This window comes from Triturus cristatus, chromosome 12 (assembly GCF_964204655.1).
Source record: "Triturus cristatus chromosome 12, aTriCri1.1, whole genome shotgun sequence".
NCBI classification, from domain to species: domain Eukaryota; kingdom Metazoa; phylum Chordata; class Amphibia; order Caudata; family Salamandridae; genus Triturus; species Triturus cristatus.
In genome coordinates this window covers 234,622,792-234,636,282 of record NC_140595.1, presented here as the reverse complement: position 1 = coordinate 234,636,282, position 13,491 = coordinate 234,622,792, and the positions used below count along the sequence as shown (strand labels likewise).

Sequence of the window (13,491 nt, the reverse complement as noted above, 5' to 3'; positions counted from 1 at the left end):
GGCAGCTCCACAGAGATCCTAGCATACTCAACGAGCTGGGCGATCTGCTCGGACATCAGCTCGAGACTGCGCTGGCCGGAAAAGGAGAGAAAGACGAGTGGCGCTGCTTAGTGCCATCAGCACTCGGCTGCCCAGAGTGAGTTGCCCGCGCACAGCACAAAGGGCGAGTCTGACGGAACGGAGACATACGTCGACTGCTGGGCGGCACAGACTCCAAGCAGGATTAAAAGCAGCCGAGGTGATGGCTGTGCCCTGATGAGCCCTGGCAGAGGTGAGGCCTTGGACCCCTACCAGGCGGGACCTGAGCAGCTGCGAGACCTCGGCACTGCACAGGGCTGATCCCCCAGAGGCCCTAGCTGTGAGGCGGCAGAACGAGGCCGAAGAAAGATTGGCTAGGAGATCGCCCAGCACCGCCCAGCAGAGCGGTTACTGACACCGCGTGGTGCACGGGCCAAGGGGACTGCCGGGAGCAGGGAAAGTAGAAGTACAGGTGGAGACTGCGAGGACTGGGTGTAATGTGGCCCCCCGGCCCTGCCTGGCTACGGCGCACGCATAACACTGCAAAGGCAGGACCGTGGACCTTGAGTCGGTGGACCCCAAGCCGAGAAGGCCCAGAAGAGACAGCCGGACCGGCAGCCCCTGGTGCGGCCTACTAGACGATGAGCACAGACAGAACAGAAGCGGGCTCTGCGCTTCAACGACTCACGGTCAGAGCTGCAGCGGGAGGGATACTCGGAAGGGACAACAGACGCCCCTCTCCCTGAGTGCACTGAAAATAGACTGTGAGAACCAGAGAGGGGGTACCGAAGGCAGAGTGGCCCCTGCACCGTCCCGAAACAGACACTGCGCGGTGGTGAGAACGGCAGCCTACCAGGAAGTCTGCGCAAGCCGACTTGTGCGACCTGTGGTGGAGAGGCCCACCTGCAACACCCTGACAGACGCTGCTGGAACAACTGCCTTGCATTGGGGCTGGCCTGCGTAAGGCCAGTACCGAACCTGGAGAAGTCTCCTCCACTCAGTGAAGAGAGGTGGGGATCTGGCGAAAGTGAGCACTCGCCCCCACAGCGCCAGGTACTAGGCGAGGTGCCTGAACAGCCACGGGCCGCACAGAGAGAGTTAAATTACCATGCCCGATTGAACCAGGAGCTGCCTTCAGGCCACACGGAATGTTGCATCTCTGGCAGATGTACATGGCCGCCTTTCCTCCTCCTCGTTGGGAGTAAGACCAAGATCGAACATAGCCCTGGCTCATGGGATAAAGCCTCCGCCGATTCATAGGGAACACTTCCCACGCTGAAAAGCTCCTGACTGCCACGACGTCCACAGGAAAAATACAACACAAACAGACTTGGTTAATCTAACGAAGCACACCCCTCGAGGCACAGGAGCGGATATGCACCCTGGGTAAAAGATATAAGGTAACCGAAAATATCCTTTGAACATCGCAAGACACACTGCGGGCGCAACCCCCCAGAGGAGGAATAGCCAGAAACAACCATGGAATCTACGTCCACTTCTGAACCGAACATCGGTGAAATGTTCAAGGACCTAAAACAATCCCTATCGGCCATCAATGTGAAAATCGACTTAATGTCAGACATACTGGACCGGCTCAAAGACAAGGTCTCGGGCCATGATGAACGCATTGCAGAGGTCGAGCAGCGCACATCTGCGCTAGAAGATGAGGGGACCGCCATGCGGGGAAAAACTACTCCGAATTGAGAAAGTCTTAGAAGTTATCAGAAATAAGAATGCAGACGTAGAAGCTAGGTCACAACGCAAAAATCTGCGCATCTTGGGGATCCACGTCCACAGCCATGACCTGCGTCGAGGACTACGTGGAAGAGATGCTGCGGTCCTTGTTCGCAGACTTTGTCTGGGGTCTGTATAGTTAAATGAGCCAATAGATTCCTTGGCCCGATACCCCCCTCCCCCATGAGTGCCCCGCAAAGTACGATAATTGATCCTCCTTTTAAAATACAGAGACCATGATGTGGTCCTGCGCAAGGCCAGAGACCAACAGGAAACGAGATATCAAGGCAAACCTGTGTCGTTGTTTCCCAACTTCACATTAACCGTCCAGGCCGCCAGGAGAGAGTTTGTGCCGGTGAAAAGAATGTTACAACAACTGAACATTAAGTATTCTTTGCTTTACACTGAAAAACTTTTAATTTTTCATTACGGCAAAACCACGATCTGAAAGAAACACGTTAGTTAGATTCCTCACCTTAGAATATCCCCAGGTGTCAGACTGGATCCGGAAGATTTTTCGTCAGCAATACCCCTTGCGCGTCGCTAGGCGTCGTCTGCGGCTCCGCGTCCGTTGTCGGCGTCGTGCGCCGGAATGACGTCGTCGGAGTACTTAGACGCCGCCCTCGCGCGCTGACGTCAGTTCTTCTTTTTTCCGCGCCAGTAAGCGCAGATCCGGGAGAGCTACCCCTTTAGTCAATTTTTGACTAACTTTTTTCGATCCTTTTTGATCTTGTCTCGACTCCGGTGCCGGTAGGATGCCTGGTTTTAAAGCCTGTGCTGACTGCAACCGCTTGATGTCGGTTACGGACCATCACCGCCGGTGCCTTTACTGCTTGGGCCTCGACCACGACGCGGAGTCGTGTTCGGACTGCAAGGCCCTGACCTCGAAGGCTAGACGGGAGCGGTCCCGTAAGCTTCTCGAGCTTCGCCACTCGGCTCCGCGCCCCTCTCGATCCCGGTCCAGGAGGAGGTCCAAGGATCGGTCGCGGAGCCGCAGCCGACGTCATCATCGATCGTCTGGCTCCAAGTCTTCGGGTAAGTCGAAGCACTCCAAGAAGTCCAAGAGGCGACACCGCTCTTCGGACTCCCCTCGCCGGTCGCGTGACTCGGCCGAGGGTCAGGGTGGTTCCACCCCCGCGGCTCCAGCGGAGCCGCAGGCGCCGCGCAAGTCCCCATACCCGCCGGTCCCTGGGACTGACGCGACGCCGGCGGAAGTCAGTGCCTTCCTCTCGGCCATGAGGAACCTGGCTCCGCCGTCGACGCCCGCTGGCGCGCCTTCGGGCCACGCGGACCCGACTAGGCAACCTTGCCTGCCGGCGGCTCCGGCGCCGTCGACGGCTCCGGCCTCGACGCCGCAAGTGCCCAAAGGGACCCGTTCCCGAGTCCCCGCCGACGCCGGTCGACCTCGTCACGCCTCCTCCGCCGGCGTCGACACCGGTACCACCTCCGACGCCGGCTCCGCTCGGCGTCCAGCCCCAGTTCAGCCCCGCTCCGGACCCGGCGCCGTTACGGCGTCGATGGACGCCGCGTTCGGCGCCGCTGGAGACCCATTATGTCTATCGCCCGGCTCCGATCCTTCCTCCTGCATACCAGGAATCGGATGATGGGGGCGAATGGGAGGGATCCGAGGATCCTATGGCCGTTCAGGCTCAACTGTCACAGGACTGGGCAGATGAACTGGGGGAGGCCAGTGGCCTGGATACCTCTCCAGACACTGGATTCATCTCTCCTCCGACTGTGGCTTCGGAGGAGGGTGCTGCTTTCTCTGTGGTGCTGCGCAAGGCGGCCGCAGCCCTTGGGCTCGAGCTACCTGCCGTGGCTGTGAGGACTAACGTCCTCACTGAGGTGCTTCAGTCTGCAGCAAGCTCCACTGAGCCTCTGCTGCCATTCAATGAGGCCCTCACTGACGTTCTGCAGAGCACCTGGTCCAAGCCCTCCACAGTTCCTCCTGTGGACAGGAACGTCGCCAGGCGCCACCGCCCTGCTCCGGGCGACCCCAGTTTTCTGTACCAACACCCTACCCCCGAGAGCCTGGTTATCCAGGCCTCTACCTCCCAATCCTCCTTCCAGACCGCTCCGCCGGACCGGGATTCCAAGAGACTGGAACAGTTCGGCAAAAAGCTGTTCTCATCCCTTAGTTTGGGCCTCTGCGGTCTTTGAACACCGCCTGTCTCTTGGACCGTTATTTCCACTCTCTGTGGGATACGGTGGAGGACGTGCTGCCCCTGTGTCCGGAGGAGGTCCAGACACGACTTACCCAGGCTCTGGCCGATGGGAGGGATGCAGCGTGACATGCTATCCGATGTGGGCTTGACACTACGGATTCGCTGGGTAGGGCGATTTCTACCTCAGTGGCGCTTAGACGTCACGCCTGGCTGCGGTCCATGTCCTTTTCGGGCGATGTCCAGAGCACCCTCATGGACATGCCCTTGGTGGCACTCGCCTTTTCGGCGAGAAAGCGGACAGTGCGCTGAATCGCTTTAAGGACTCCCGGGCTACGGCCAAGTCCTTGGGCCTCTCGGCCCCGCGGTCGCAAACTTCCGCCTTTCGCCCCTTTCGTGGCCAAGGAAGGGGTGCCTCCTCACGTACGCCTAGCCACCAGCCGCAGAACCAACCTGCGCGCGGTCGCGGACGTGGTTTCCGCCGAGGCGGTTCTGGAGGACGACGCGGTCAGCCCACATCCACCCCGGCAGCATCCGCCTCAAAGCCTTCCTAGTCCGAGCTTTCAGGCCCATTCCACGCCAGTGGGCGGCAGAGTTCGCCATCACCTGCTCCACTGGCGGTCCATCACATAGGACAGGTGGGTGCTGCAAATCGTCCGAAGTGGCTACTCCCTCCCCTTCGAGACTACCCCTCCAGCCATGCCACCGCAGCACCACCGTATCTCGGGGGATCATTTGAATCTTCTCCACGAGGAAGTTTCGGCCCTCTTGGCCAAGGGGGCCGTCGAGCGCGTTCCGAGCCCAGAAGTAGGTCGTGGTTGTTCTTCCCACTACTTTCTGGTTCCCAAGAAGGGCAAAGGGGGCCTACGCCCTATCTTGGTTCTCCGGAACGTCAATGCCTTCCTCCGGAAGGAAAGGTTCAAGATGTTAACTTTGGCTCAGGTTCTAGCTGCCCTAGACCCTGGAGACTGGATGGTAGCGTTGGACTTGCAGGACGCATATTTCCACATCACCGTCCTGCCGGCACACCGGCGTTACCTGCGGTTCACGGTGGGCCAAGAGCACTTTCAGTTTACCGTGCTCCCCTTCGGCCTCACCAGTGCCCCTCGGGTGTTCACGAAAGTGATGGCGGTGGTCGCAGCTCATCTGCGCAGATCAGGGGTTCCAGTCTTCCCCTATCTCGACGACTGGTTGTTGAAGGCGGGCTCGCCCCGGACAGTCGTCTCCCACCTCCAGACTACGGCGGATCTCCTGCATTTGCTGGGATTTTCCATCAACGTGCCGAAGTCACACCTGAGTCCCTCTCAGAAGCTCCTCTTCATCGGAGCGGTTCTCGATTCGGCGCAGTTCCGGGTCTATCCGCCGGAACAGCGGGTCCGGGATATTCAGGCCCTGATTCCCATCTTTCGGCCTCTATCCTGGGTTTCGGTCAGGCTAGTGTTGCGGCTTCTGGGGCTGATGGCCTCCTGCATCCTACTAGTGCATCACGCCAGGCGGCGCATGCGGGCTCTGCAGTGGGACCTGAAGTTTCAGTGGGCCCAGCATCACGGCAACCTGTCCGACCATGTCTTGATCTCGGAGGGCACTGCACAGCAGTTGCAGTGGTGGCTCACGGACCGCGATTGGGTCAAGGGCAAGAGCCTCTCCCTTCCCCAACCGGAGCATGTCGTAGTGACGGATGCGTCCCTCCTGGGATGGGGTGGCCATATGGGAGAGGCGGAGATCAGAGGCCTCTGGTCTCCGGCGGAGTCTCGTCTCCACATCAACCTGTTGGAGTTGAGAGCGATCCGACTTGCACTGAAAGCCTTCCTTCCCTCTGTCAGGGGAAGTGTCGTGCAGGTGTTCACGGACAACACCACCGCCATGTGGTATTGCAACAAACAGGGCGGGGTGGGGTCGTGGACCCTTTGTCAGGAGGCTCTGCGCCTCTGGGCGTGGCTGGAACACCAGGGCGTCACCCTAGTGGTTCAACATCTGGCGGGCTCTCTGAATGCCAGAGCAGACGAACTCCGCCGCCGGTGCATGATGGATCACGAATGGCGTCTGAACTCCGAAGTGGCGCAAGGTCTCTTTCGGCAGTGGGGAGAGCCTTGGTTAGATCTATTCGCCACCGAAGAGAACGCGCAATGTCAGCAGTTCTGCGCGTTGGAATTTCCAAGGCGGCACTCGCTCGGCGACGCTTTTCGTCACGAGTGGAGTTGCGGTCTGTTGTACGCCTTTCCGCCTATACCACTTCTGCCCAGAGTGCTGAAGAAGATCAGGCACGACCGGGCCCAAGTCATCTTGGTGGCTCCGGATTGGGCACGAAGGTACTGGTATCCCGAGCTACTCAGTATGTTGACCGATCCTCCGATACGTCTGCCCCTTCTGTCGCAGCAGCAGGGGACGGTCCTCCACCCGAATCTGTCCAGCCTCCACCTCCATGCGTGGAGATTGAGCGGCGGCAGTTGATGCCATTTGACTTGCCTCCTGAAGTCTGTGATATCATTCTGGCAGCCAGGCGTCCCTCCACAAAGACGGTATACGCCTGCCGGTGGAACAAATTTGTGGCATGGTGCACAGCAAAGGCTGTGGATCCCCTTTCCGCCCCTCTTTCTGAGGTTCTACTGTTTCTTCTTTCTTTGGCCCGGCAGGGCTCTGCCCTGGGCACCCTGAAAGGTTATCTTGCTGCCATCTCTGCCTTCTTGCGGCTTCCTGATCAGCCTTCTCTTTTCAAGTCCCCTGTAGTTACACGCTTTCTAAAGGGCATTACTCACACGTTCCCTCCTGTCCGTTTTGTAATGCCTCAGTGGGACTTAAATCTTGTTCTCACATTTCTAATGTGCGCTCCCTTTGAGCCTCTTCATAATTGTCCTCTTCGTCTGCTGACGCTTAAGACTGCTTTTCTGGTAGCCATCACCTCGGCTAGACGGGTGAGTGAGCTCCAGGCTTTATCTTCAAAGCCTCCTTTTCTCTCTGTTCATCCGGACAAGGTTGTCCTTCGGCCTCGTCCCTCCTTTCTTCCGAAAGTGGTGACTCCATTTCATCTTGGGCAGTCTGTCACCTTGCCCACCTTCTTTCCGCCTCCGCATCCTTCCAAAGAGGAAGAGAGGCTCCACCGTCTGGACCCAAAACGTGCGCTCTCCTTTTATCTGGACCGCACAAAGCAGTTCCGGGTGGACGACCAACTTTTCGTTGGATACGTGGGTGCTAAGAAGGGGAAAGCTGTGCACAAACGGACCATCTCTCGGTGGGTCGTTTTGTGCATCAAAATTTGTTACTCCTTGGCAAAAAAGGACCCTCCTGTTGGGCTGCGCGCCCATTCTACTCGGGCCACGGCGGCTACCACTGCTTTGGGACGGGGTGTCCCTTTGCAGGACATCTGTCAGGCGGCAACGTGGGCTTCGCTACACACGTTTGCCAGGCATTATTGCCTTGACAGCCAAGTCCGGAGGGATGGCTTCTTTGGCCGTTCTGTCCTCCAGGACTTTCTGGTGTGATCTTGGTTCGCAGACCCACCACCGGGGATGGTATTGCTTGGGTATCTATTCTAAGGTGAGGAATCTAACTAACGTGTTTCTTTCAGATGAACAAGTTACTTACCTTCGGTAACGTTGTATCTGTAAGAAACATTAGTTAGTTAGATTCCTCACCGGCCCACCCATCCTCCCCGTTCTGCGAACTGACATGTAGGGTTAAGGTTATCCTTTTCAGGCCCCTAGATTTTATTTTTGGCACCAGTGTCGGTCTTTGCATGGCTCTGCGTTCCTGGCGCGGAAAGCTATGTACAAGAACTGACGTCAGCGCGCGAGGGCGGCGTCTAAGTACTCCGACGTCATTCCGGCGCACAACGCCGACGACGGACGCGGAACCACAGACGACGCCTAGCGACGCGCAAGGGGTATTGCTGACGAAAAATCTTCCGGATCCAGTCTGACGCCTGGGGATATTCTAAGGTGAGGAATCTTAACTAACTAATGTTTCTTACAGATACATCGTTACCGAAGGTAAGTAACTTGTTCTTCTGCACTGATCCCAAACCTGCCGCCAAATTTGCACGCAGTCGCAAGCAACCCAGACAGCCCGCACGTGCAGAGAGAAACGCAGAGGAAGACTACCCTCTTAACGCAAATGACTGTGGGACTGGGTGGAACAAGCTGCTTTCTGTGATGTAATCCCCCCTGTCTGACGGGGAAAACCCCCGCTTGTGCCTCTTATCAGGCTGGATTTCCCACTTATGACAGTATTTTATTGATTTAACATGTTTGCCTGGATGCCTGTGGGGATTTCACCACTGGGCACATTTCGCCCAGCCACCCAGCATCCACCAGCTGGGATATGCCGAGCCCCTAGTGTTCCCCTCTGGGATGAGTCCTACGTTGTCCCTAACAGTTGGCCACTTGGGCCTTTTTGGGGTAGGGGTATCACTTTTCAGCCATGTTGGGAGGCTGTAGTGGGAGGGGGGGTGATTTTCTTGGGTGTTGAGCAGCTCAGAATGGCTGTGATGTTTCTGTACTCTCTCCCTTCCTTACCCTTCTTCCCCCTCTCTAGTCTCCCTTCGCCATGCGACCGACACACCCTTAACGCATGTACACAAGATACAGGGCAATCGTATGTCTGGGCGGGTCTGTTAACGGTGTGACTACTCTAAAAGCAGTGACATGGAATGTTTGTGGCCTGAATGACTGCAGAAAGACGCGGCTGGTTGTGGTGTGTGTGAATCGCCGTGGTGCGGACATTTGCTTTTTGCAAGAGTTTCATCTGACAGGGACCAGCTGCGTGCGAATGCGAGCGGGAAGGATGGGAGAGAAATGTATTGCCGGCTACTCCAACTATGCGAGAGGCACCGCGATTATTCTCGGGAAAGGACTACCTTCGCGCACGCATACTGCGCTTTACGACCCACAAGGGAGATATGTCATTGTGGCAGGTGTGTATGGGGGGGGGGGCACCCGGTCAGGCTGATATCGGTATATGGCCCTAACATGGACGACCCGAACTCCAGTGAGGTGTGGCACCTGACTGAGACTCTGGGCCCTGGCGCTGTCCTGTGGGGAGGAGACTTTTATGTAGACCCGGACAAGGACAGATCCGGGGATTCTCGTCGACCCCATCCGCGGGCTGTGGTGCAACTGCAGACTATCATAAAGGACCACGAGCTGGTAGATGTCTGGCGCCGCAACCTCTTGCACAAAATAGTGGGCACGTATGTGTCCGCAGCTGGCCCCACCTGGTCCAGTATAGACTACTGGCTGACATCGAGGCTACCCGAGCTCCCGCTCCTGGGTGCTCCTAATAGGGCCTTCAGCTGGAGACTCCCCACCCCCCTCCCCGGAGCACTTCGGGACCAGGGCTTCAAAGATGCAGTCCGTTCTTCCATTACAGACTACTTTGCAATAAACACAGGCAGAGTAAACTCCTCCACACTGTGGGAAGCATTCAAATCTGTCTTCAGAGGTGAGCGCATCGCCAAGCAGTCGGGCGTACTGCGCTCACTAAGAGGGGATCAAACAATTTATGAAGGTAATGTCTGTACTTTTCCTCCACTGCGAGCACCTCCGCCAGAATGGAACCTCAATGTGGTCCTTGCACAACTCATGAGAGGACCATTCGAACCCATTCACAAAGCTGAACTGAAATTCCTAACATGGATAGTCGCTCTTTTGCTGGCCCTTAGCTCAGCCAGAAGAGAAAGCTAAATCCTAGCTTTCACCATCAGGAAACCCTTTTTAATATTTGAAGACGATCCTGTGATTCTGAGGACTAATCCTAAAGTGCCGTCACAATTCCACCTCAATGAGCCTGTCATACTCCTGTCCTTCTTTCCGCAACCATAAAACGCCTGCAGAACAAACACTACATACGTTGGATGTCAAACGTTGCCTGAAATTCTACCTTCACAGAACGAAGAATATTCGGAAAACTGATTGTTTGTTGCCAATGGCCAAGGCAGAAAAGGGACTGCAATAACAAAGGCCACTATAGCGAGATGGATATCGGCTGCGATACAGTTCTGTCACATCAAAGCTAACAAATCTTTGGGAAGGACAGCAAAGGCTCACTCCACCAGAGCAGTTGTCACAGTAGCTGCCCTCTTCGCAGGAGTGACTCTGGAAAAAATCTGTTGTTGCACAACCTGGAGGACCCCCTCACACCTACACGCAACACTACTACTTGGAGTCCACACAGGATGCAGATGCGGCAATGGGCCAGGCAGTGCTATGCCATCTTTTTTCATTAAGGTAGGCTTCTTCTAATTTTTAGGAGTCTTTCCTTCTCTTGATGATTTCATATGCTTGTATGTCCTTGATGAAGTGACACCTTACTATGTTAGGTGTATAAGTTACGCTGACTTTTTTTCTTGCCTCTTTCCACTGTTTTTATGGAATTGTGAGTATATAAGTAATAACTTAAGTTTGATTGATACATTTTAAAAAACACAGTTCGCACAGGTATAACCTTTCAACTGCTTCTGGTATTACTTCTAACTTTTGGAGTTCACTATGTTTAAAAAAAAAAGTCACCCACCATCCCCAATAGACAAGACATTATTGGGGGTGACTGCTTGCTACTCTGATTCAGGCATGTGAAATTATGAAAGATACCCCAGTACTGGCTGAGAAAATGAGTTACTTACCTGTAACTACGGTTATCCAGTATTTTATCTTTCATAGATTCACATGCACCCACCCTACTACCCGTAGAGGCTGTTTCCTTGTTATTCAATAAGATACTTATTTCTCACGTGTGCTAGGAAAATCTGGGGGAAACCATCTCTGCTGAAAAGGTTTTAGAGGGTGTTAGCAGCTGATTAGCTGCATTCAACATTTGGTCCTTTTTTTAAAAGGAGATACATAGGCTATGTAAAACATGGCTCAAGGCCATTATAGCCTATGGCATTATTTAAATACTGCCTGATTATTTTACGGTGGGACTCCCATCTCGACGACTGGGAATGATTCAGGCATGTGAATCTATGAAAGATACCAATACTGGATAACTGTAGTTACAGGTAAGTAATTCATTTTCTCACTTTACTACCATATAACGAGCCTTCCCATGCCTCAACTGCACAGTCTATGAAATCAACTCAGTCTGTGATGAGGCCTTCTGGGTATCCCTGACTTGATACTGTATTCCTCACAAGTAAGTCCTAACCCTTCAATAAGTGCCTCTTTCAAAACCTCATAGTTGTCTGCATCCTCTTCCCTTACAGGAGTTTATCGCTATCTTTGTCTGCAAAGGAAAGCTACAGGATAGCTGCCCACTACTTCTGGGCAACCATCTGGAATTTACAGGCCCTCCTGATAGCAGTAATCCACTTGTGGATATCATCCCCAGGTTTAAAAAGGGGCACTATCCTGCGAAGATTCCTAGAGTCAAGTGTTCCTCCCTGAGTGTCATCTCTGTAGTGCTGCCACCATTGGGGTCAAACCCCCAAATACTTCCTCTTTCACCACTTCTAGGGCTTCACTTTCTAGGGCTAACCTCTCCCTCTTCAGCATGAGTTTGGCTTTCTCAAGCTTGAGCAAACTGTACCCTCTATCTAGGATGGCCTTATCTAAATTAGAATCAGTGGACCCAGCAACGATGCTGAGGAAAGGGAGGATCACGATGACCTCCTCCTAGGAATTCTGTGAACCAACCCTGGGGAAGTGAAAGTGGACCTACTGTCATGAACCCCTCCAGTCCCATCAGTACCCACCTCCACAGGTGTAAAGTCCTCCAGGTTCCTCCCGACCATGTTCATTGCTGGAGCCAGTGGCACTGCGTACCTCTTGCTCGTCATGTTTACCTCTCTCACAAATGCCTTCCTCCTACAGTGACGACTGAGAATTCTGGATGTCATCTTGGAGTTGTAATTCCAACAGAAAAGACCTATTGGGATTGCTACCTGTCTTAAGTGCTCTAGCTTTGCATAGGGTCCTGAGTTGATGGAACCTAAGGGCATTGTACCTATACTCATTCCTTAGTCTGGCTAGATTCCCCATTAGTGGACTTGATGCTAGTCTAGTGCACTCTACTACAGCATTCTAAACTTTCAAAGGTTTGGAGAAAGGGCTATGCTAGACCATTGACACCTACGTAAACGTTTAGCAAAAACAATCATACCTATAAGTATTGTGTAATTACCAAAGGTAGTAGTGGTTTCTTATGGAAACCTTACTTATGACAAAGTGGTATAGCAATGAAAGTCTTTATCCCAACCGCTGTACCACCAATGTAGGTTGACTCCGTATATAGTGTCCACCTGTGGTGAAGCACTGAGTTCAGGCAACCCTTAGAGATATTGTTTAAGTCTCTGAAAGCCAAAGCTATCAAAGGATAGCTGTGGAGAGCAGCTAAGGCTTATCCAGTGGGGTGTAAAGCAGTTGCATGTACCACTATGTCGGTCAGTAAGCTTTTCACACAAGAAAGAACCACACCAGGTGAGTAGAAAAATACTTTAGATTTATTACTACAGACCCTATCTTGGTATTTCTCCTACCTGGAGATATCAACTACACACAAAGAATACTTAGAAAACAGGTAAGTCGCATAGAAAAACACATAGGGCCCAACCAGGGAGGGCCAAACCTTATGCTAAATTATTGGGATGCCAGGTGAGTTCCAAAAACGGGACTAGTACCCAAGGTTGGAGGACCCCAGGGGAAGCGAGGAACTACCCAAGGTGAGTAGCCAGTAGCCACTTCCTTCCCGTGGTCTTAATGAATAACATGATGTTAATAACCTAGATCAGGCATGTGCGGCCCATTTCAAGTTCATGTGTTTAGTGCTACTTTTTAAGCCATTGTTGCTATAGGATTCACAAATGTACATCCTAAAGTTAAGTTTGAGTGCTGCTTTGCTGTATAAGTTGCTCATCTGTGTGAAAACCACTAACCAGATGATACAATTTTTAGTTTTGTGCATTGTGTTTATTTGAACTGAGACTGATGTGACTTAGTACTATAATCCTCTTTCAAGAGTTTTACCTTTATTAGTAATAGTTGCCCAATTTTTAAAGGTCTTATTCTCTTTAGGAGCGCCATATGATCATGCACAAACGAACACACACTGGAGAAAAGCCCTATGCCTGTAGCCATTGTGACAAAACTTTCCGGCAGAAGCAGCTCCTCGATATGCACTTTAAACGCTATCATGACCCTAACTTTGTCCCAGCTGCTTTTGTGTGTTCAAAATGTGGAAAAACATTTACACGGAGGGTAAGTCATTTATTTTCTCTGCTCGTGATCTTGTGTCTGTGTGTTTTCTTTTTGAGTCACAACCTACCAGATAGCACAGCTGTCTGTTTGCAAAGCCATATTGTGATATGCAGAAAGCTTACCTAGGAATGCATTACACCCATTGCTTACCATTGGCTTTGTTTGTGCCATTCACATGTGCTTGTTTTCTATTTGCTGACTTTGTTTGTTATAGCCATCCTGCCTGTCTTTGCCACTCTCGTTGAGTACATCCTCCATGAGTTTGCATGTGTTATAGTGGTCTTCCTTGGTGATACTGTCCCTCCTCTCCCTACCTGTGTTGCTGTCTTATCCCTGCTTCCACCAGGAGCCCGACCATGGGATGGTCTGTCTTTCTGCTCCCATGTTGTCCC

The 13,491-nt window shown here is 53.1% G+C and overlaps 1 protein-coding gene across 2 annotated transcripts in view; it reads left to right on the top strand.

Annotated features, from left to right (window-relative positions):
• CTCF (CCCTC-binding factor) overlaps positions 1 to 13,491 on the top strand; it is a 656,010-nt gene that overhangs the window by 479,268 nt on the left and 163,251 nt on the right. For both annotated transcript variants that reach the window (XM_085636797.1, XM_085636796.1), the window contains exon 8: positions 12,917 to 13,099. In XM_085636797.1, coding sequence (XP_085492923.1) covers positions 12,917 to 13,099 — 183 coding nt within the window. The remainder of the gene's footprint in view (positions 1 to 12,916; positions 13,100 to 13,491) is intronic.